Below are 23,290 nucleotides of genomic sequence, written 5' to 3'. Positions count from 1 at the left end.
CAGTTTTTGCTGCAACATGAGAGACACATTTTCATGTGGGTTGGCCAGTTTAAAAAGAAAGAATTGAGGATTATACCTTGTTACATACACAGCACAGCTTAATGAAAGGTAGAATTTATTAGGTAAATCAGAAGATGTTAAAATCAGAAGCTATGCTTTTTCAGGGAAAAGCTCCATTTGTCTTCAACTGGAAATTTCCATGCCAAACAAGACATAACTCATATCTTGAGGCTCAGCTTTGCTTTTATGTGGCTGAACCATGTTTCTCATTTTGAGTAACACTGAAATTAGAGCAGAACTCCCACCTACGCAGAGTGTACCAGTGACCTCCCCACTAGCCAAACCAGGGCTGCATGGACACCCAACACCCCCTCAGAAATAATTTTTCATGAGAAAGGTGGTGAAAAGCAGGAATACGTTGCCCAGAGAGGTGGTGGGTGCCCCATTGTTGGAAACGTTCAGTCAGGCTGAATGGAGCTCTGAGCAACCAGATCTCCTGGAAGATCTTCATGCTCATTGCAAGGGTGTTGGATTCTGATCTTTAAGGGTCTCTTCCAACCCTATCATTCTGTGACATATGATGGTACAATTCCACAGCCCTGCAGCTGGCACTAGTTGCAGCAGCACCTTTTTGCCGGGAGAGGAAAAGGAAAGACAGCTGATGACAGGTTCCTTCTGAAGAACAGTTTGGGCCATGGCAGCCAAGGCGGGGCAGGGTCTGGGAGGCACATTTTGCCCTGCAGGGCTTGAGCTCATCTGGACACGGGCCAGCTGCTCACAGCTGCTCCTGTGTCAGCAGCACCCCGGGTCCAGCTCTGCCTGTGCCGGGGCTGGAGCACAGTGACAGTGGCCAAAGCTGAGGGCACCGCAGGGTCATCCATAGCCCTCTTTCCCTGCACCGAGCCCCTGGGCTGTCACAGATCACAGAAACACAGAATTGTTACGGTTAGAAGGGACCTCTGGAGATCATCTAACCAACACCTGTCAAGGCAGGGTAACCTGGAGCAGATTACACAGGAATGCATCCAGGTGGGTTTTGAATGTCTCCAGAGGCAGACTCCACAACCAGGACTGAACTGGGCGGCCAGTTCCAGTGCTCTGCCATACTCAATGTGAAGTAGTTTTTCCTCATGTTGAGTTGGAAATTTTTGAGTTGTAGTTTATGGCAATTGCTCCTTTTCCTGTTGCTGGGCACCACTGAAAAGAACCTGGCACCACCCTCTTGACATCTTTATTTGAGATATTTCTATGCATTGATGAGACTCCCTCTCGGTCTTCTCCAGACTAAACGGGCCTAGCTCCCGCAGTCTCTCCTCGTAAGAGAGATACTCCAGATCCCTCACCATCTTCACTGTGTCCCTTGGACTCTCTCCAGTAGTTTTTCTTGCACTGATGAGCCCGGAATGGACTCAGCACTCCAGATGTGGCCTCAGCATGGCCGAATAGAGGGGGAAGATCACCTGCCGGCCACACTCTTCCCGAGGCACCCCAGGATACCATGGACCCTCCTGACCGCAAAGCCACGCTTGCCGCCTCACGACCTGTCCCCCCCCAAGGCTCCCAGGGAGGCGCCCGGCCGCGGCGGCGGCGGCGGCGGAGCGGCCGCAGGGGGCGGGTCGCAGCAGCGGCAGGAGAGGCGCCGCCTCTCCGCCCGCCCGGCACTGCGGGCCCGAGTGCGAGGAGGAGCAGCGGCGGCGCGGTGCTCCTGGCGGGCGGGCGGAGGTGAGCGGCGCCGGGGCCGGGGCGGGACGGGCTCCATCCCCGCCGGGCGCTCCTCGGCGCAGCTGCCGCTCGCGGGGCTGTCCCTGCTGCCGATCGCGGCGGTTGCGCCGCGGCTGCCCCCGTCTCCGGGCAGGCTCTGGCGGTGCCAGCGCCCCGCGGAGCGGTGCGGCCCGGCCTCGGGCAGCCGCGGGGGCGCTCCGGTACCTGGCGGGGTCGGCGAGCCCCCGCCCCGCGGCGGGCGGGCCTGGCAGCGCTGCCCCGGCTGTGCCCGGCGGGCGGCGGGGCCGCCGCTCCTGTCACGGGCGGTGTTGTCGTTGCAGCTGGAGATGCCGGCCCGGCCCGGGGCCCCGCCGAGCTGCTCCGGGCTGGATCTCCGCACCGCGCTGCCGCCCGCCAGCCCGCCCAGGGGGCAGCGGCCCGCGCCCGGCCTCCCGCCCGCCCCGCGCCTCAGCCCGCGCCCCGTAAGTGCCCGCCCGGGCGGAGGGCCACGGATACAGTGGCCCGGCTTGCCTTGGCTCGGTTTTCTTCTCCCGCAGCTGTTTTTCCAGGAGCAGTTTTTCACGTGTGTCACCCTCTGGCTGACACAGCTCTGTGATGTTCTCTTAGCTCTCCTCAGACCATATGTCAAATCTATGTCACTTTTATTGATTTTCATAACCCTGAAATCAGTGAGTTCGTAAAAGAAGGTTGGTTTTTTTGAAATCTGTTCCTGAACAACTCACCTCAGCTGCTTCTTGTTATCTGCTTCCCATTTATTTACTAATTGATTGCACAATAACTTGATGAAAAATCTGGCCAGGTACTGAAGTTAGGCAAAGAAGTCCTTGTTTTCTTTAGTCGTCCTCCCTTCTTTTAGCAATATGTGCTAGTCTGCCTGTCTTGTCATCTCTTTAGTTCTGAAGATGTCACTTCGGTCAGCATTTTAAGCATCAAGGGCTGATTTCATAAGTGTCTGCTGATGTGAAAATCTTTATCTTATCTTTAACTTTTTCCTTTACTCTTTACTTACCTTTTGCACTTTGACCTCATTGTCTGTCTCCCCATAGAAGGAATTTCTTTAAATACCTACTCAGTTAACTTTCCTGCTGAGGGCTGAAATAAAGAAGACATTTAATAATTCGTCCTAGTTTGTATAGGTTATAACTTCTTCCTTTTCCTCTGAAGCTATAACACTGCCTTCTGTCTTTTAGCTTTTTATTGTATTTATGGAACTTTTACTTGTTGCCATTTATTTTCTTCACTAGTTACAAATGCACTTCTGTACCATCCTTGTTCTTATTTTATCCCTACATGATGGCACTGTCTCTTTGCCTTTTTAAGGTGCTCCTTAGCTGTGCACACAATTTTTTTTTTTTTATTGTGTGATTTTTCATGTCAGGAAAGCTCTCCTGTTGCAGTTAAAACAGTCTTACACATTCTTGCCTCTGAATTGCAGTTATGCATTTAATATAGTCCTTTCAGTAACTGCTAGCTTTCTGCTCTTGTACATCTCTTAGATTACTTGTCTAAAAGTCATGTCAGCCTGTTCCCTTGAGGGTTTTCTGTGAAGTCTGTTAGTTTGATTCTGTTACTCGCACTGTATTTTCCTTAGAACAGGCAGTGAGAATCTTTGGCCAGCAGGCCAAATTCAGCTCACCGGAGCAATTCAGCATGTCCAAGTCCTGTGTGCCCTCTCTCCCCAGGATCCTTTGGACTAAAACTGAAAGTAGGCTGCAGCATGGTAAAATGCTACTGGTAGCCCATTTCCTTATGGTGGTTCCCTTTCAATCTCAGAGTTTTGCAGCACATTCTGGTTACATGATATGAACTGAAATGGGCCACTGTAATCGTATGGTGAAAGCATACATGTTCTGTCATATCTAGTTACATCTTTTATCTCATTATATATTCTCATTATGTTTCTGGGTGCAAACCCATACTAATACAGGAAATACTGGTAGTTTGGTCATGTGTTAAATACATTTCAGGTCACATGGTAAGGAAAAAGTCAATGGTTTTTTTGAGTGCATGCATAAAAATCTTTGTGCTCTGCCAGAAGGATTCACTTTTAGGATCTTTTCTTCGAATACTAACTTTGTGGTCACTTTCACATATTGCTTTCTGTCTTTAACTTCTGAGTCTGGTTTCGGTGAGTTTGTACCTTCTAGTCAAAGCTGAAATTAAAAGTTCCCATCCTTCTAGTAGCTTCCTCTAATTTCTGAAACACGAAGCTGCTTTTAATTGTGGAAGGTTGTTCACCCCACATGCTGTATACCAATGACTGGTTAATGTCCCCCATTGATTAATTACCATCATATCATCTCTTGGATGGTGGCTCAGGAAAAGGTTCTGTGTGGTGTGATGTTGATTACTCCCAAGATGGCAACCTTATGGTTTCTTTTTAGAAAAGAAAGGCTCCTTCTTAAGCCTGCCTCTCCTCATTGCTTCCTTAATTTTCAGAATTTATTCCTGTTCTACAATTATATTGGCTTTGCCTGGCAAGACTTTGGTAGCAGGGTTGAGAAGGAGTGCTGTAGGGGTGGTTTCTGTGGGAAGCTGCAGGAATCTTGCCCTATGTCTAATGGGACCAGTGTCAGCTGGGTCTGGGATGGACCATGGCTGGCCAGGGCCCAGCCCAGCAGCAATGGTTGTGGCAGCGCCTCTTGGGTAACATAGGTCAGAAGAGGGAAAAAAGTAATTGCAGCTGCAGAAGAGAGGATGAGAACATGTGAGAGAAACAACTCACGTAGACACCAAGGCCAGTGAAGGAGAAGGAGGACGTGCCCTAAGCACTGGATTAGACATTCCCCTGCAGCCTGTGGTGCAGCCCATGGTGAGGCAGCTGTCTCCCTGCAGCCCGTGAGGTCCATGGTAGAGCAGAGATCCACCTGCAGCTTGTGGAGGAGCCCCACACCAGTGTAGGTGGATGCCTGAGAGGAGGCTGTGATCCCATGGGAAGCCCACAGTGGAGCTGGTTTCCTGATAGGGCTTGTGACCCCATGAGGACCCACACTGCAGCAGCCTGTTCCTGAAGGACTGCACTTTGGAAGGGACCCTCACTGGAGGAGTTTGTGAAGAACTCTAGCCTGTGGGAAGGACTCACACTGGAGAAGTATGTAGGGGACTCTCCTAGGGGAGAAACCTCAGGCTGGTGCAGGAGAAGGACTTCTTTCCCTGAGGAGAAAGCAGCAGCAGAAATAGCATGTGATGAACTGACTGTAATGTCCATTCCCTGTCTCCCTGTGCTGCAGAGGGGGAGGAGGCAGAGAATCGGAAATAAAGACCAGGAAGAAGCTTAGTAGGGTGAGGGGATGGTGTTTCTTTAGGATTTGTTTGCCTTCTCATTATCCTGCTGATTTTGATTGGTAATAAAGTCAGTTAATTTCCCCAAGCAGAGTCTGAATTTCCTCTGGTGGCAATTGGTGTGTGCTCTCTCCTTGTCCTTATCTCAATTCATGAACCTTTCATGGTATTTTCTCTCCTCAGCCCAGCTGAGGAGAGGAGTGATAGAGCAGCGCCTTTTTGGGCACCTGGCCTCCAGGCAGGGTCAACCACCCCCAATGATGCAGAGCCACCTAGGTCGTAACTGTGGTTTTGTGTGAAGACTTCCCTCCTGAGGGTTGTTTTGTTGGTGTTTAATGTCTTTGTTAGAGCTTTATTGCAGTTCTGTGACCAAGGATATAGCAGTACTTATTTTACTTTTCTGCAAGCCTTAGTGTCTGTTTTTCTTCAAAACATCCCTTACTACACTGAATTTGAGTCCTAAAATTATCTTCCCTTTTATTATTGTGTGAAATCTGTCCCTTCCTGCCATTAGCTTTTTATGGAAGGCTGTCCCATGTGTTTGTCTCCAGGATTTATCTTACTTGCCTGGATAGAAAATTGTGTTAAGCATATTTGTGACTCATGGCCTTGAATCCTTTACCCTTGCATCCACAGTTAATCCTTATACATCCATGGCCAGACCAAGCAGTCTGACCTAGAAATGTCATTAGTGATCTTATGATCAGGTCTTGATAAATTTCTTTGTTGTTTTTGCCATTGGATCCACGTGGGCAGTACATTTTCCAAGCTGACAGGTGAGTATATCAGATGGATGTTTGCTGTGGTGTCATGACATTTGCAGCTTTGAGACTTTTGCATCTCCTCTTTCATGGCCAGGAGGGGATATCGCAATAATGGCCTGCATAAACTTTTAATGGAATTCAGCTTCTGTGTGCTTGCTGATCTCATGCTGATCACAGGCCAGTGCTCTCTGCATTCTGTTATTTTCCAATTTTCTTTGCATGTTTCTACTCATTATTCTACTGACCATTAGTTTCAGGAGTACAAAGTTATCTTGTGGTCCAGTATTCCAAGGCAGTGGAAGGTAAGAAACAGGAGATGAAAAAATGGTTGTTTACTTAAGTAACTGTATTATTGAAATACTTAAAGTACTTTAAATTTCTTGTTTCTCCTTCTATTGCAAGACAAAATTGATTAGCACATACTTGATTAAGGAGAAAATATAATATGAAACTTAGAACCAAAGATTTTGCTTCCAGAGGTGTTAATGAATTTTGAGGTCTCATAAAATTGTATGATGCTGATTTTTCCTTCTGTTATTTTTTCTTTTTTCTTCTCTTTCCTTTTTTTTTTTTTCTCTTTTTTTTTTTCTTTCTCTCCTAAAGAAAACATTGTAGGTTTGGTGTCTTGGAAGTATGGAATCAATCTCTATGATGGGGAGTCCCAAGAGCCTCAATGAAACTTTTCTACCAAATGTTGCCAATGGCATCAAGGATGTCAGTAAGGTCACAGTAGGCATCATTGGAAGCGGAGACTTTGCTAAGTCATTGACAATCCGACTTATCAGATGTGGGTACCATGTGGTCGTAGGGAGCAGAAACCCTAAACACGCTGCTGACTTCTTTCCCCATGTGGTTGACGTCACTCACCATGAAGATGCAGTGGCTAAAACAAACATCATTTTTGTAGCCATACACAGAGAACATTACATGTCTTTGTGGGATCTCAAACATTTACTTGCTGGTAAAATTCTGATTGATGTCAGCAATAATACAAGAGTAGACCAATATCCAGACTCCAATGCAGAGTATTTGGCATCACTTTTTCCTGATTCCCTAATTGTCAAAGGATTCAATGTCATTTCAGCTTGGTCACTGCAGTTAGGACCAAAGGATGCCAGCAGACAGGTAAATGTTTTTATTTGTATTAATTTAATTTATTTGTAACATGAAAATTACAGGAACTGAATGTAACAGCCAGAACTCATGAAATTTACATTCCCTGACTTAACATGCCTAAAATGCTGGATGTTTAGCTTACATTTTTGTAGCCAATAAAACCTTCAGAGTTTAGTTCATCCTACTGTAAGACAAATAAAATAAGAGGTCCAGTTTTTTCCCGTGTTGCCTGTTCATCTTCAAAGATTGCAGAGGAAATGTGGATACTAGCTTAGCGTAAACAACTTACCTTTCAGTGGCTACAGACAGAGGAGAAGGGTTGGGTCTTAATGTTTTCCATAGGAAATACATTCATGTGTTTCCTTATGCTTTATACAAGGGTAGAGGTAGTCTTTCCCAGTGGATTTTTGTGGCAGCATTGGGGTGAACTATTGAAAGAAATGCACAGGAATCTCAGGTCCCAATCACAGAGCTCAAGAATCAGCTGTTCAAGAAATGTTTGTGTCCAATGTAGCAGCAAAGTGATTGAAGGAAATTACCTAGCTTTTAGAGTGTCCCAAAATGATAAATGTGAGGGAACGGAAGGAGGCACATATACTTCTAAGTGATCATTTGTTTGATCCAGCACTGCTTGGGCACATCGTGTTCAAATTCCTTCCCAGTATGTTTTGCAAATCCATCCAGCATATGGAAAACGCACCTTTATGTTTTTCATGTTTTGCTGAAGTGATGTAAGAGATTTAAACCTGTTCAAGCATCCAGTCCTTCACAGCTTTATGAAATCTGAAATATACATAAGAAATAACTAATGTAACATGACTGCTAGAGACTAAATTGAGTTTTATGGCACCTCAGGTAGATTTAAATGGAATGGAATTGATATGGAATTAGCATAATTTAAAAAATAATTTCACCGTAATTCCCTTGTCCCTTTCCAGAATAGCTGTACACTAAAGATAATTCATTTCAGTCAAAACAGAACATATTTGCTTCAATGCAGATGATTAGCAAATAGTGTTGGAGAAAGTATAGCCCATTGTGAATTTTAACAGAACCTTGAAGTACTTCACAGCAGTACACTTCTTTCACTGTATAATAAACTGGCCTTTAGAACGACTTCTTATTTGGCTGCTAGTTTTTGTCTTTTCTGTTAAATGCTCAGATCTGAAATCTGTGGAAATCTGGGTTGGGAAATAAGGCTGAAATTGTTACCCGTGGAGAGGTTACACAGCTTGCTGTTTCTTGTTCTCTGAATGCTATAGTTGTTTAAGGGTCATTGTTCAAGATTCCTGTATTTTTGAGAGATTTGTGATTTTCTGAAATGCTTTCAGCTGTTGCTTCAAGTTAATCTAGTCCTGTAGACATTTCAGTATGACAGGTTTCAGTGTACAGATTACCAAGACATCCCCTGTTACTAAATCCAAGAAAAAGCTAATTTTGTTTTGATTACTCTGTTGATAAATCAATGTGCATGTTTGCACTTTGGCTAGATTTTTACGTGATTTTATTGTCATATTGGTGATAAAAGCTGGGATAAAGTATACAGTTTTAGCAGTTGTGTTACAGTTTTGATTTGGAAGCCCTTGTGGGTTTGGTGGGTTTTGCTAGTTTTTTGTTTACCTTTGAGTCTCCTTCTCTGTCTATGGATAATTCCCTTGACTTTCCCAACAGGTCTATATATGCAGTAACAATGTTCAGGCTCGCCATCAAGTTATTGAGCTTGCCCGTCAGCTCAGTTTCATTCCTATTGATTTGGGAGCATTGTCATCTTCAAGGGAAATTGAAAACCTGCCTCTGCGACTGTTCACCCTGTGGAAGGGGCCTGTAGTGATTGCCATTAGCCTGGCAACATTTTTCTTCATCTATTCCTTTGTCAGAGATGTCATCCATCCCTACATGAGAAATCAGCAGAGTGACTTTTACAAGATTCCCATAGAGATTGTGAACAAGACTCTGCCGATTGTTGCTATCACTTTGCTTTCTCTAGTGTATTTATCAGGACTGATTGCAGCTGCTTATCAGCTTTACTACAGCACCAAGTACCGGCGATTTCCTCCTTGGCTGGACAACTGGCTGCAGTGTCGGAAGCAGCTTGGGCTGCTCAGTTTTTTCTTTGCAGCAGTGCACGTGGTGTACAGCCTCTGCTTGCCCATGAGGAGATCGGAGCGGTACTTGTTCCTCAACATGGCATATCAACAGGTAAGACAGTCTTTAGTTCTGTGTGGGCCTGGTATTTCTGACCCTGAGAGATTTTAGCCTGCTAGCAGCTGCTAACTTTTTCCCAAGGAAAAATTTCTCAAGAAAGTTTCTTCTCAAAACAATCTTGGCAAGCAACTATCCTTTCTCAAAACAGTCTTTCTCTAGGTAGTGTTTTGCTGTTTCTCTAGTTAACCAGTGAGATTAAAGAAGCGTCGTTCCTATTCACCAATCATGTTAAGTCTGTATCGGAACACCTTATAAAAAGTGGTAAGAATTAGAAAATAAAGCCTCCTTTTTCTATACTCTTTGCCTTCTGAAATATTTAGAGTCTTTCTTTTGTGTCCTACAGCAACAGTTCTGTAAGCCAAAAACGCCTTGGCTGGGAGCATGTGGCCCCTGAATACAATAATTGGGTTTTTCTTAATCTGTCCTACTGCTTTTGGCACAAAACATTGTGGGTTATCTTATGTATAGGTGATGCCAAATAAGGAGACTAAAATAAATATCTGTGCATTTTCCTTACCTTGTGGGTCAATCTGCAGTCAAGTTTGTGTGATAGGGGGAATCAATGACACATCCTACTGAAATTCCTAATAGCAATATACAGAAGGAGAATGTAGAATAGACAGGATAAGAGCAACAGCAGGAAAATTCTGAGGTATGTTCTTTCCTATGTATACTTAACACATGGGGGAAGTATGAATATCATAAGTGCATTTACAGATATGGAAAGTATAAAGGCGGATGCTATAATCATGCTTACACATACTTCTGTGTTCCAAAAAGAAAAAATTAGGTGCTGATATTTGGTAACATTTTGGACCAATGCTAAAAATATTTTATTCTTTACTTTATTCTTTTCAAATTCTGTGGACATCATCTATTGCAGGCAATAGAAATTGAGTCATAGTTTCCAGGAACAATTGATCTTGCATAACCCTGAAACATTCCAACAAATCTGTCATCCTCTAGAAAAGGGTCTCATGCTGCTGTTAGTGAGACAGCTTTTATTGTAACCTTTAAAGTGGGAGAAAAGCAGCATTGCCAGAAAAACAGCATTGCCATTCACCACATAAAATCTGTAGGAAAGAGAGATGTGATAGAACAGAATAGAAAATAAGGACATAAAATCAAATGTAACAAATTAACAGGGGGTTTCACAGATCTATGAAAGAGCTAGCATCAAAATCTGAACTTAAGAGAAAGGAAGGGCAAAACTATAATAGGCAACAAGAATCCGTAATTCACACTTAGAATTAGTAATACTAAAGATTTCACTGGTACTTTTCCTAAGAAATTATCTTAGTTTAATGAAACTGTAGAACTCACTTGCTAATATTTCTGGTGCACCTTTTTCAAGAGATGCCATATTGCAATAGTTAAACTAGAAGTGGAAAAAATAATTGAGTTTCTCAGTTTCTTAGTTGTTAAGGTCCTGAATTGTTTCTTTTTTCTGGTGAAGCTCTCCAGTGAGAACATCTTGGAAAAATCTGGTGTCAATAGTGAAAGAGAGAAACAAGCTTGGACTCAGCATAGAAAAGCTGAAGGAAATTATGCTAAACTATTTCTAAATGTAACAAACTGAAAAGAAATTGCAGGTTTATCCAACTTAGGTTGCAGAATTTAGGTTTGCAGAGTCTGAAGAACACAGCTTCTTTTCTATAGTGTATAAGAATGTGCAGAATTACCTGATTTTATAACAGTAATGTTCTAAATGGTATGTTACATTTTCTTTTAGCATCTCATCTAAATTTCCATGTTTAACATGTTTTTAACCTAGCAAAAGCCAATACCAGCAGTAAGGAAATAGCTGTTTTTCTCCAAGGAATGAGAAAACCTCTGAAATATTTGACTCCATTTTATAGTTGTCCTGTGACTGTGAACTTGAAGTCAGCAAAATAACTTCTGTTGGTTTCTTTTAATATTCTTTAGAATAAAGTTCTTCCTTTCTGCTCTTTCATCAGATTCATGCAAATGTTGAAAATTCTTGGAATGAGGAAGAAGTGTGGCGAATTGAAATGTATATCTCCTTTGGAATAATGAGTCTTGGATTGCTTTCTTTGCTGGCAGTAACTTCCATCCCTTCAGTAAACAGTGCCTTAAACTGGAGGGAGTTCAGTTTTATTCAGGTGTGTTACTTTTTTTTAAGGGGGTTTTGATGTTAACAAGAATTCCTTGAGCATGCTCATGATCAAGATCATAAACAAAAGCTCACTGCAATGTGACAAGAGGCTTTTTTTCCCTCTGTCTCTGGTAATTCAATAAAAACAATAATTACTTAACGAACATGTTACCGTGAAGGCACATTAAGCATTTCATGAGTGTTAGAATGGGACTTTTCCTTCTACACTTGATCTTAAATAACCAACATAGCTAAGACCAAATGATCACTAATCTTTTCTGTTTCTGTTCTTAGAATTTTTTGCTAAATTCGAATTAGGTAAATTTGGACAAACCTGTTAAATGCAGTGATACTGATGAGATACTTGTGTAGGTAGATGCACGCAGCTATTAAACTTGAAGACTTAATTTACCCTGCAGGATTTTTATTGCACAGCCCTTTGACAGCCATGGTGCCTTTGATTAAGTTTTACTTCCCATCCAGTGTGGGACTTGACACAGCTCTCCAACTTCATTATCCCCATTAGCTGAAAATACCCACTAGTAAAATATGAAGGTTTGCTTATTAAAATCAGAGGCTTTTCATGGCCCTGGCACACCATCTGCTGCCTTCCTTTCTCAGGTAAATACCTAGAACATGCAAATCTAACCAGCATAAAGTACTGAGAAATTCAGGTTTTAATGAACAGCTCAATGCTTGCTCCTACACATCATTGCAGTAGTTTTAGGTAGCAGTCAGGTTTAAGAAATTTTACTAGGATTCAGCTGGATGAAAATTCCTAAGCGTGCACAGTTTTGGTGTTTGTTATGTTTTGTTTTCTGACTTTGGCTTTACTACTGTAGTCTTAGTTCAGCCTTTTCTGATTCACATTTTTTCAGCTTAGCCTAATAATATTGCCTAATTCTGTGTCCTGTTCACTTCAGAATGTGGGCACCGACTTTAAAGTTCAGGGCTTGGGTTGTGCTTCATAATTTAAAAACATTTTAAAGAGAGTGGTGGGGAACACTTCAATAGCTGTAGTAGTTTGAGGTCTGTCTTTAATGTCTTCCCTTCCCTTATGATTTCTATTACTGGAAAACTACAGGTAGACCTACGAAAAGTTTTCTGACAAGTTTTTCGACATGGAGTTACCCTGAGAAAACTGTTATTCACGGTCATGGCTTTGAGCCTTCAGAGAGACTAAATACTCAAGTGTGTTGTTAAAACATCTCTGCCATCTGGAATTCTCTGTGTGGGGACAATAGTACTGCTGTTGGGTGATATAAAATATTAGTGCAAAAGGGAAAAATATGTATTCACTTGTGAGTGACATGATGCCTTTACCCAGTAATAACTTCCAGCCACACAGAGAGCATTTTTGTCTTATTTTTCTTTACTCATATTTCCAATTTTCAGGCTTGTGTGACTGAGTCAAAAGCCACACAATAATCACAATGATGTATCTACAATACATATTTTCTGTAGTTATTTCCACTGTAAATTAAGTCAAAATAGTTCCAAATTTAAATAATTATGACCTTCAATGACCCATCTATCAGTATTTTGAGGAATTTGTTTGGGAATAAGTTGTTTGCTCTGAGTGTATGTTACCGTTCATACTGCATTATGGGGAGAAGGTAACTGGTATTGGTAATGAACTATGACCATTTGCAATTCTTAATCACAAAAGTATTGAGCTACTAAAAATTTCCCAAAGGTTAGTGAGTATTTACTTTGTCATTATTTCTCAGGATGTAAGACATTTTGACACAATTTTTGACATTTAGTTACTTGTCAAAAAAAGCCTTCTTGCTTTCCTCAATCAGAATACAGACTTTGAGTGATTGCTTTTTAGAGTAAAAGGAGTCTGTATTTCTGTATGTTCCAGTGTCCCCAGTATGCAAGGAGAAGAGACAAAACATAATACTTGTGCTCTTTTATCTTTTTCTACTGCTGAGGTGCAGTGCAATGAAGGAAAATTGATTTTAAATTTCTCAATCTTCTCTAAGTCAGGGGGACAAACAATGGAACTACTAACCCATCATCCCATTGCTGCATTTCTTTTCAGCTAGCTGGGAAAAGCAGTGTGTCTCTAGCTTTAGTGCTGAATCTCAGATAATTTGCCACAACAGCTGCTGAACTTGTTTCACATCTGACAGATGAAGACTCAGTCAGTCAGCCACTCAGACACTGTCCCAGCTCAGCACTTTCCACTGAGAACAACATATTCTTGCTTGCTCCTCTTAGTAAATGCAGTTTCAACAAAATAAGGGTCTGGCGTCTTCTAAATAGTTTTACCGCTAGAACATACTCAGTCTTGAGTCCTGCTAGGAAAATCTGAGTTTATTAAAATGTACAGTAGGGACTAGCCTTGTTCCAGTAGAACAAGCCCTAAGCAGCATCTCCCCAACCTACAGCAGTTCAAGCAGTCTTTGAACACAGTTTCCCTAATACTCTAAAGAAACACCAGTTGTTAATATTTTTGCACAGAAGAAATTGCTGTCTTTGATATCCCAAATTATTTTGGAGCTGCCTCCATCTTACCTAGCTTGGTTTCAAACACGGGTGTCAGCAGCCCCAAAAATTCCAGCATGCTTCATCAAGAGAAGAGGACTTTGAGAGGAAAAGCAATGCAGGCTCTGCTCCTTTGCTCATAGTATGCAATGCACAAAGAGAGATATGAGAAGGTTTAATAGTGCAAAAGGAAATTACAGTGTCAGTCCTAGAAGGAGCTAAGAGACCAGCAGAAAACAGGAATTGCTACAGTACAGAGCTGACCACTGCACAAAACAAAGGTCTGATTACTTCATCATGATTTGGAGAGAAACACTCATAACATCCTGACAGAGGAACCACAGAATGAGACAGTGATGAAGAGTTTTCTCAGTAGGAGATCCTAGATGACTGAAACTTACAGGGTAAAACTTTGTAGTCAGTGTAACCCAGAGCTGAAGTTTACTGAGAAAAGCAGCAGGGAAGAAAGCTGGGGCTGCTATACTTAACACATCAGTTTTCTTAAATGCCACTTCAGTATTCTTCTTTTTCTCATCTAAATATATTTGGATAAGGAGCAAAGGAAGACGTGGGTAAGAAATACAAAAGAATTCATATTTTGTCAGAGCAGCCAGAATAAACATCTTAAACCAACGTACTGTAAACAGAAAAAAAAGAGGTTTATTGAAACCAGTCCTTGAGTGTTCACATAAAATACAAGGAAATGGAGGATGTTGTCTACAAGCTATGCTGCACTGGATCCGTCAGTCTAGTGAGGAAAGTTAAACTGTAAATATATCATATAAACATAAAAAACTGCTGCTTTTTTTTTTTTCAGTCTAAGACTTCAAGTCCAAAACCCATCATTTAAAGTGGCAATGGACAGAGCAGACTGGTTTTGAAAGCTGAGCTTCATGGTTTTTAGTAAAACCCCCCCCCCCCCCCCCAAATCGGCCATTTGAGTGGTAGGAAGCTGACTTTTTTGTAGATACTCCTTTTCTCTGCTAGCACAACCCTGAAGTTTTTTGGAGGCAGTGTGAGTAAAATATTTCTCATGCATACACTTTGAGGAAAGCCTGCCCTGCCTTGGTTCTCCCACAAGAATAGGATATCATTTCCCCAGAGCAAAGAAGACACGCCTGAGTAGTTAGCAAGTTTATGGGTAAGATTCCAGTCAGAAGTTACTACAAACAGTTTTTAAGTTTAGCAATAGCCTGTTACTCAGAGAATCTAAAGTATATCTTGCATAAATGTAGAATTTAGAAAATATCTTTTGTATATATAAATTTCTTGGAACTGCTGGACCATTGTGAATGTAGAAATTCCTGAAGCAGATTTGCCCTACAACACATTTTTGTCTCTTACATACATCTTGCTGGTAACATTTTAGGGTTTTTTCCCTTTCATCTTTCCCGCTCCTCTAACTTCTGTTGGTTCCTTTCTCAAACTATACCAGTTTGTCCAGTTTATCAGTAGCCTCGGCTGGGAATCCCCCATATTGGCTAAAAGCTGACTTTGATCAGGAAGGAAAAGAAACAAAACAGGGAGGACTTAGAGAAAAGCTAAAAGATTTGGGAGTCCATAGGAAATGTGCTAATCTATTACTCAACTTCCAGGAAACACAGTATTACTGAAGATAAGGAAGCAAAGCAGCCAAAGATATCCTTCCACTTTTCTCAGCAGTCATCCTAAAGCCCAAGCAGAGGGTTGCCAAGAATTACAACTGATATTGCTGTGAATTTACCAGTAAAGAAACAGTATTATTTCTTGCTGCTTTCACAAGTCCTCTGCTCTTAAAGCAATTATTATCTGGAGCCTAGTAATGATAATTAAGGGCCCAGTTGAAGAACATAGCATTAGTAGCTGACAGAAGCAATAGTAATGTCTTTGTTAGTTTTTTAGATGTGTGGTTGAAATTGTGCAGCACCCACTAGCACATGCTCTACCATACACTTCAGAGAAGCATATGGCAACTCTTCACAGGGCACAAAAAAAGAACTTAATAAAAGTGCATCATCATATGTTTTTCTTGTCCTTTTGTTGTTAGCTTAAAATATACTGATGTACTTCTTAGTTTTCATTTTGACCATTAGATAGAAAGACATACATAGATGTCTCAAAACTATAGCTTGAAAATTGAATTAAAATAACCACTAAAATAAAAATATTTGGAAATGACTGTATAATATTTCCCTTCTGTTTCTTTATTCAAGAATTGTTATATTTCTCATCAGTGATCCTGATGAAGAAATGAGGGATATGATTCACTTGTGCCCTTCTCGCTGCTGGCAGTGATATAACAATGAATTCAGGACAGTCATACCAACAAAAATCTGCAATAACATATTAAAACATCAGGTTTGATTGTTTGCTGTCCAAATTTCTTACCAGGAGTTCCGTTCAGATACCTCATATGCCATTTTCATATCCTTAAGTGTTTGTCAAATGTTCTGTTTATTTTGGGATATTTTGGGAGCAAATTAGTTTTTTAAGGAAAAGTATGCAGCATATCTAAAGGTTTAAAAAATGGCCCTGAAACCATTGACCAAAAAACCCCCATAAATATGGGAAGTCGTAAAACAGGGTACCAATCCCAAAAAATTAACAGGAATATTTTCCTTTTATACAGTTTTACCTGTGGATCCTTGCAAATAGTATTAGCTCAGACATTCTTCTTGCCTTAGAAACTGCCTAATGTTGAAGTAGGAGGAATTAATTCTTTCACTATCTATTATAGACCCTTAGGCTGCCTTTTTCTTTGCTTGTCTGTTTCCTGGAATTAGACCATACCTTGGTAGCCTTTCTTAATGCTCATTCTATGCTTCAATTATTTTCTACAAATGTTTCCCTGCCAAGTAAGTCATTACATCAGTTTCGGCCAGAAAGAGTTTTTCTTCATTTGATCACCACCAGAAGTCAAAGCATAGTAGTCTTCTTTTATCATCGTTGAGGAAAGTTAAGGTTGATGGATCTGTGTCAAATCTGTGAAGCATTACAGCTACAGGGTCCTTAAAAAGGCAGATTGACAGAACTGGTGAGTGACCCCTATTACCACCACCTTCTGTGGCAAGCTCTAGATTTCTGCGGTGAGAGGTCCTTCCTCTGGAGGCTGCTGTGGGAACCGTCTCTTTCACTTTTTATCCCACACTGCTTGTTTATGGTAAACTGCACCACTTTGTGCTAATATGCCCAAGCTCTGCAGTTCAGATATTCCTGTTAACCAGTCAGCAACAACTGATGGAGCAGGTAAGGGACAGTTCATGCTACCATCAGACAAGTGGATGTCGGCCTTTGTGAGGCAGAAGTAAGCTGTGCTTCTCAGAGTGATAAAAATATGCAAGTTTAGGGCCAAATCTCTTCCAACACAATTGCATTGTTCCATAATAAGGAATCTCGGAAGTGATCTATCCTCATAGTTAGGAAATTTAATTTCTAGTCACAATGGATGTTGTTCTAGTAACTACACTGGAATTGTTCCTTATTGGCATACCTATCCTGCAGTTGACTTCTATTACTTAGAATTTGGGCAGGCATCATTTCAGCTTCGACTAAGGCCTGTAGATGTTAGCAGAGATACTCTGTTCAGTCAGTTCAGTGCTCAGTTCAGTCTGTAAATTTCAGAATGTGAACTTAAAACCATATATTGCTAGCTTAATGTAGTGAATAGGTTAGAGATTTTAACTTGATGTCTAATAGAAATGTTAAAATAATGCAAACAATGTATTAGAGCTATCAGGTGAAGGACCAAGTGCTATTATATCCTTTCTTTTTTTTTCCTGTTTTCTCTTTCTTCACAGTCTACACTTGGATACATTGCTCTACTTATAAGTACTTTCCATGTACTGATTTATGGATGGAAGAGAGCTTTTGAAGAAGAGTATTACAGATTTTATACACCACCAAATTTTGTTCTTGCCCTTGTTCTGCCTTCTATTGTAATCCTAGGTAAGATCGTGTTACTTTTGCCATGTGTAAGTAGGAGATTGAGGAGAATTCGAAGAGGATGGGAGAAAAGCCATGTTATAGAAGAAGTAAGTGGGTCTGTTCCACATCTCTCCCCCGAAAGGATAACTGTAATGTGATGATATTTGTTAACACCATTGTACCTGTCTGGCTTCGGGATTTTTTTGTCATAAACTTGCATCTTTAGGAGTTTAGCTAAGTAGGAGTCTTTGTAAAGTCTCTTTCTTGACATATAGTACAAGCTCTTAACCAAAATATGAGAAGTTTATAACTAAAGAATTACTGCTTCTGATAACTACAAAAATATGTTTGTTTTGGATTACAGAAGGCAGATGATTATGAAATAAAAAAATTAATGTTCCTTTGCACAGTTAAATCACAATAGTATTTTATTAGAACCAGGCTTTACAGATATTTTTTTGACTTAGAGAATATGTGTTCAGAGTACTATTTATTAATATGACATTTTCTGGGCAGTGTTTCTTCTATTAAAACCACATTTCTGGGTTAATGAGTTCAGAGTATAAAATAATTTCTTTAGGAAATAACCAGAGATTGAAACAAATTAATTTGTAATGATCACAGAATCACAGAATTGAGTTTGAGTTGGAAGGGACCTTAAAGATCAATGGTCCAACACCCCTGTCATGGGCCTTGCCAACTTTCACTTGACCAAATTGCTCAAACCCCCATCCAACCTGGCCTTGAACACTTCCAGGGATGGAGCATCCACAGCTTCTCTGGCCAACCTGTTCCAGGGCCTCACCATCCTCACACTAAAGAATTTCCTCCTAATAGCCAATCTAAACCTACTCCCATTCAGTTTATAACCATTCCCCCTTGTCCAGACACTACATGCTCTCCTGACACTAGAGCCCTCTCCAACTCTCTTGGCTCGCTTCAGGTGCTGGAAGGCTGAAATTCAGTCACCCCCAAGCCATGCCTCCCAGGCTGCACAAACCCAGTTCTCTCTGCCTTTACTTACAGGAGAGGTTCCCCAGCCCTTTGGATCATCTCAGGAGACCTGCCCTGGACTCGCTCCAGCAGGTCCATGTCCTTCCTGTGCTGGACCCCAGAGCTGGGTGCTGTGTTCCAGGTGGGATCTCTCTCAACAGAGCAGATCAAAGGGGCAAAACCTCCCTGCCCTGCTGCCCACGCTGCTTTTAGTGCAGCCCAGGACACTTTTGGCTTTCTGGGCTGTGAGTGCCCGTGGCCAGGTCATGTCCAGCCTCTCACCCACCAGCACCCCCAGGTCCTTCTGGGCAGGGCTGCTCCACATCCCTTCATCCCCCAGCCTGTGTGGATCCTGGGGGTTACCCCAGCCCAGGTGCAGCACCTTGTACTTGGCCAAGTGTATTGCACATGTACAGTATATTTATTTGTGTGTGGTTTTACACCATTACCTGATTTGAATATGCAAACCCAGTTTCAATTACAGTGTGATTGTATATCTTGTAAGCAAAGGGTATTGTACTAATACCATATTTTTTATTTTTTTTCAAAGTGTTATGTAGGATTTTAGACCTTTGGCATCTTTTTTTTTCCCATACATCATATAATGAAGATTCAAAACAGTGAATCTTTATAGAAAGATATGTGTGTAAACTATTTTTTGATTTTTCAATTATTTTGAAATATGAGGAAATATTTTAAAACAAAAAGGAAGGCTGAGAATTCAGCAACAATAAAAATCCATTTTCACTGTGAAACTTCCAGTATGTTGGAAGCATCACAATACTCATATTCTGTATGTATCTACACTGGAGTTTCAGTTATTATATATGAATTTCCCAGAATGTGTCTTAAATTCTTAGTATCTTTTTGTGCAAATCCAATCTTCTATTTTTATATAAAGATCTAACTTTTACAAGTGTCTCTGGGATATGCCTGAAGTTTTGAGAAACCAAATTATTATTCTTATACTTAAAAATCTCTAAACCTTGACATTTACATTTCCTGTTGGATTCTAAATAATATTCACAATTACTTATTACTACTGCTGTATCAGTAGTAATTACTCTTCTTTAACAAAACAACCAAACTCAACTCATACCTTGAGGCTGCTACTGCTTAATTAGCAAAACTTCTATTTCAGTGAATCAGATTGTGCATTTGGTCCTAATTTTCTTGTATTAAATTATATTTTTCTTATCTCTATTTGCACTGTTTAAAATCTCTGATTTTCTTAATGGAACTTTCTCTTATTATTTATTACTTACTAAGAATTTGCCCTATCATGCATCAGAAATCTACAGAATTAAGTTTGACTTTATCCTTAAACATCACTGGTCCTGTAAATCTCATTATCTCTGCTTTTAATGAAATGAACAGCTTTACAGCAAAAGAAGATTTTAGAATCAAACTATGCCCCCAGTTATGCCAGCCTAAGCCTAAAGAATTCATGCTAGTTGTTCTAAATTTAATTAATTTCAAATTAAAAATATCTACAACAATTTTATTTTTATTCTAGTATTCAAATTCCCCAGACATACACATCAATCCTGTGTATATTCTGGGTCTGTTACAAAATAAGAGACAGTTGAATTTCCTTTCATTTTAAGCATGATCAAATCCAGAGATGAAAAACAAAATACTTGCATAATGTTTTTTTCAGAATTAAAGCATTTTTATATGTCTTTAGACAAATTTTGTATTGAATGAGAGGCCAATGGATTCTTCTTGAAAATGGAGTTTTGTGAGTACTTTTTTTGAAAAAAAAACTGTGTTATGTGTGTCAACAGATACTTGATACTTTTTTTAGTTCACAAATTTTCAATTTCAAGTAGTTGGAAAGCTCAGATTTATCCTCCTTTTCCAGCCTTGGTGATGAAGTCAATTGGGAGGAAAATAATTAATTTTATTTCACCATTTTTTGAAAAATAATAACATCTGTAACTGGTCAGGTTAAGGTCTTTGAGATTGTCTCAAGTAGCTGACAAGTGGCAGATCCTTCCAAAAAGAAAGCAGGTGTCTAGTGATTTTTTTTTCCTAACATAACTTCTCACCCTCTTGAAAATCAATAATTTTGGATTTATTTGAGATAGGTGCTGCCTCTGGATTACTGTATTTAATAGCTATATTCTCCAAAAATTTATCAAACATTTTAGAAATTTGAAACTTTCCTCTTTTTTAACAGAAAAAAAAGAAGAAAAAAAAAGGTTCAATAAATCTATCAAATAAATTTAAAAAAATGTTTACATTCTTTCTTTTTTCCAAAACCAAATAAGTTTGTTTCAGGGTATTTATTTTATTGTTTCTCCTCCAATATGCAGCTATTTCAGTGATACTGGTGGTGATACACAAAGTACAATACTTTTTTATCAAACATTCTAGACATTAAGTGAAAACCCTGTTGTTGCTGGAGACAGACAAAAGCCTGAACTTTTACAAATGGTATTTTCACATAAAAATGAAGAACAAATAACTGTTACAACTTCTAACTTAACTGTGTCTGTTATTGCATTCCAAAAGGTGTATATATTTTAAAAGGATTACAGAATTGAATGTCCTGGACTGTCTCCTATTTCATTACTGCAGAGTGAAACCACACAAGGTTGAAGCATTGTGCTTCATTTCTTTAAATAAAATTAACTTCTAAATTTTAGAAAATATCAAATCTTGGAGAATTTTAATGGGATAAATACCACTCTACATTCTATGCCAGTCCTGCACCTGAAACCTAATTAAAATAACTAGAATGGGTTGGTATAACTGAGAGTAGAATTTAGTACCTCTGAACAGATTTAGGCAGAAAGCACTAACATTGACAATCTGACTACTTTTGAAAATGAAATATGCTGCTATTATTTTACAGTCATTTTACATTTCTGTAGAACATGTAATTAACATTCATGTTCCCTACAGTCATTTATTTTGATGCAATAGTGATAATGTTGCAGAACTATGATATTGTACTTACTGAAAATTACTGTCAAAGTCCATATATAATGTACTGTAATGCATCCACTGACAGTATATATAGAAATGTATTGGCCCTCTTTCCTATGCAAAAAGTTACTTTGTCATTACATTTCTTCAACAGTGATTAAACTGCTAAATTTTAAACTGCCAAAGATGTCTGGAGAGAATAATGATGAGTCATTCCTATTTTCAAACTGCGTGTAGAAAATTAAAAATGTGTTTTAGTTTTATATGTTACTTGAAAGGTTGAAATACTGAAGTATTAATAAATAGACAATATTTTTAGATCAACTATATGAAGGCATTTTGTGAAATATTTATGCTACAAAAATGGCATATGGTTTCCTGTTATGCCATGTATTTACTTTTAACTGGAATAGCTTGTTGACTTGTGATTGAATGTTTTGTAGTGTTCTGTAAGGACCAATCCACTCAAACAAGATACTGTTAAGCCTGAAGGTAAATGACACTCATGCATTTAGCAAACTTTATATCCAGCATGTTTAGTCCCACAAGGGATCTTTTATTCATGTGACCAAACACATTGATTTCTATAGAACTCACCATACAGCTTCTCATTGGAAAAATACTGGGGGCTAATTGTTTAGTTTAGATTGCCTAAATATAAACAACTAAATTCATTTAGACATCTTAGTTACTTAGGAGAATAAACATATATTTTGATGAATAGCCTGCTATAAAATTATTTTTGTGTAGCTTTATATAAATTGCTTAACTGCCTAATGGAAATAAGTAATGAAATAATCCTAATTTCTCTTAATTATTGTATAGTTTAAAAAATAGTGCTTAATATGTGATACAGAATTGTACACATATAAAATGGAAACCTCTATGTATTTAGCAACAGGTTATTTGTTTTCTATGGATATTAAGATATTCTTTCTAAACAGTGTCTAAAACAGAATTCTGTTAAAGGTTCCATGTGTCTTTAAATCTGTTAACAGTGGCAGCTATGTACAAGTTAACTAAGTGCACATGTTCTTGAATTATTTAAAGTTTTTGAGTTGTTTAGAGATTAATTGTAATTGTTTTGCAAGTTCTCTAGCTTGTGGTAGTGGTTACTGTGAATTGGTGCCACATTTAATTTTTTGTTCCAACATTGTGAATTATATGATGTGCCAACATAAGAAAGTACATTCATATTTTTATTTGGCATTAATTGCCTATAAAATAGTGTTTTTCTATGTTTGTGTCTGTATGGTATTAGCTGCCCAACTAGCATTAAAGGAAATAGTTAATTAATATAAGGCAGTGAGTTCCCAAGTGGCAATAAATTTCACAGGTGTGAATATCGTTAGGAAACAGCTTTCCTCTGAAAGATATATCAGGTGCATAAAAATTAGATAGATTGAGTTTTTCAGTGGAGTATTTTCACTTATGCAGAGGTAATGAATGCATATGCTTAGATCCTTGCAGACAGTGCATCTCCTAATACACAAGATTTTTATTTCTTGGCTGTTCATCCTGTAGTATTTTCTATCAATATAATGAATAATGTTGCAGTACTGATATTGTATCACCATATGATACTGCTTGCATTAATGAGATTACAGCCTTTAAAATAAGTGACACATTAACTGACTTGAACAATGATCTCTGTCATTATATATTGTTTCTCATGCCTTGTTGGCAATGTCTTACAGTGAGCATAATATGTCTCCCACGTGTAATATTCTCTTTGTAGTTGTGTTTGTCAGACTGTTTGTGC

General features: G+C 39.6%; 1 protein-coding gene across 3 annotated transcripts; it reads left to right on the top strand.

Moving 5' to 3' along the window:
* Nucleotides 1–1,675: 1,675 nt before the first annotated feature.
* STEAP2 (STEAP2 metalloreductase) lies at nucleotides 1,676–18,923 on the top strand. Of its 3 annotated transcripts, none has more exons than XM_066187057.1 (5): nucleotides 1,676–1,722; nucleotides 6,372–6,893; nucleotides 8,556–9,083; nucleotides 11,048–11,212; nucleotides 17,475–18,923. In XM_066187057.1, the coding sequence occupies exons 2-5, from the start codon at nucleotides 6,402–6,404 to the stop codon at nucleotides 17,757–17,759; spliced, it is 1,470 nt and encodes a 489-aa protein (XP_066043154.1). In that variant the 5' UTR covers nucleotides 1,676–1,722; nucleotides 6,372–6,401; the 3' UTR covers nucleotides 17,760–18,923. The 3 variants fall into 3 exon arrangements, with proteins under 3 accessions (XP_066043154.1, XP_066043321.1, XP_066043238.1); XM_066187224.1 differs by lacking the exon at nucleotides 17,475–18,923 and adding an exon at nucleotides 15,294–15,798; XM_066187141.1 differs by lacking the exon at nucleotides 17,475–18,923 and adding an exon at nucleotides 12,290–12,482.
* The last annotated feature ends 4,367 nt before the right edge of the window (nucleotides 18,924–23,290 follow it).

Source organism: Chamaea fasciata, unplaced genomic scaffold (genome assembly GCF_029207755.1).
Source record: "Chamaea fasciata isolate MVZ Bird 193981 ecotype frontalis unplaced genomic scaffold, bChaFas1.0.hap1 SCAF_1, whole genome shotgun sequence".
Classification (NCBI taxonomy): domain Eukaryota; kingdom Metazoa; phylum Chordata; class Aves; order Passeriformes; family Sylviidae; genus Chamaea; species Chamaea fasciata.
The sequence above is the reverse complement of the archived record's forward strand: the minus strand, read 5'-3'. Positions and strand labels throughout refer to the sequence as shown.

Bases quoted from the DNA above. Each gene is read 5' to 3' on its own strand.
- STEAP2 (XM_066187057.1), top strand. From the start codon at position 6,402: ATGGAATCAATCTCTATGATGGGGAGTCCCAAGAGCCTCAATGAAACT. The intron at 9,084-11,047 runs GTAAGACAGTCT...CTCTTTCATCAG, and splicing joins TCAACATGGCATATCAACAG to ATTCATGCAAATGTTGAAAA. The intron at 11,213-17,474 runs GTGTGTTACTTT...CTTTCTTCACAG, and splicing joins GGGAGTTCAGTTTTATTCAG to TCTACACTTGGATACATTGC.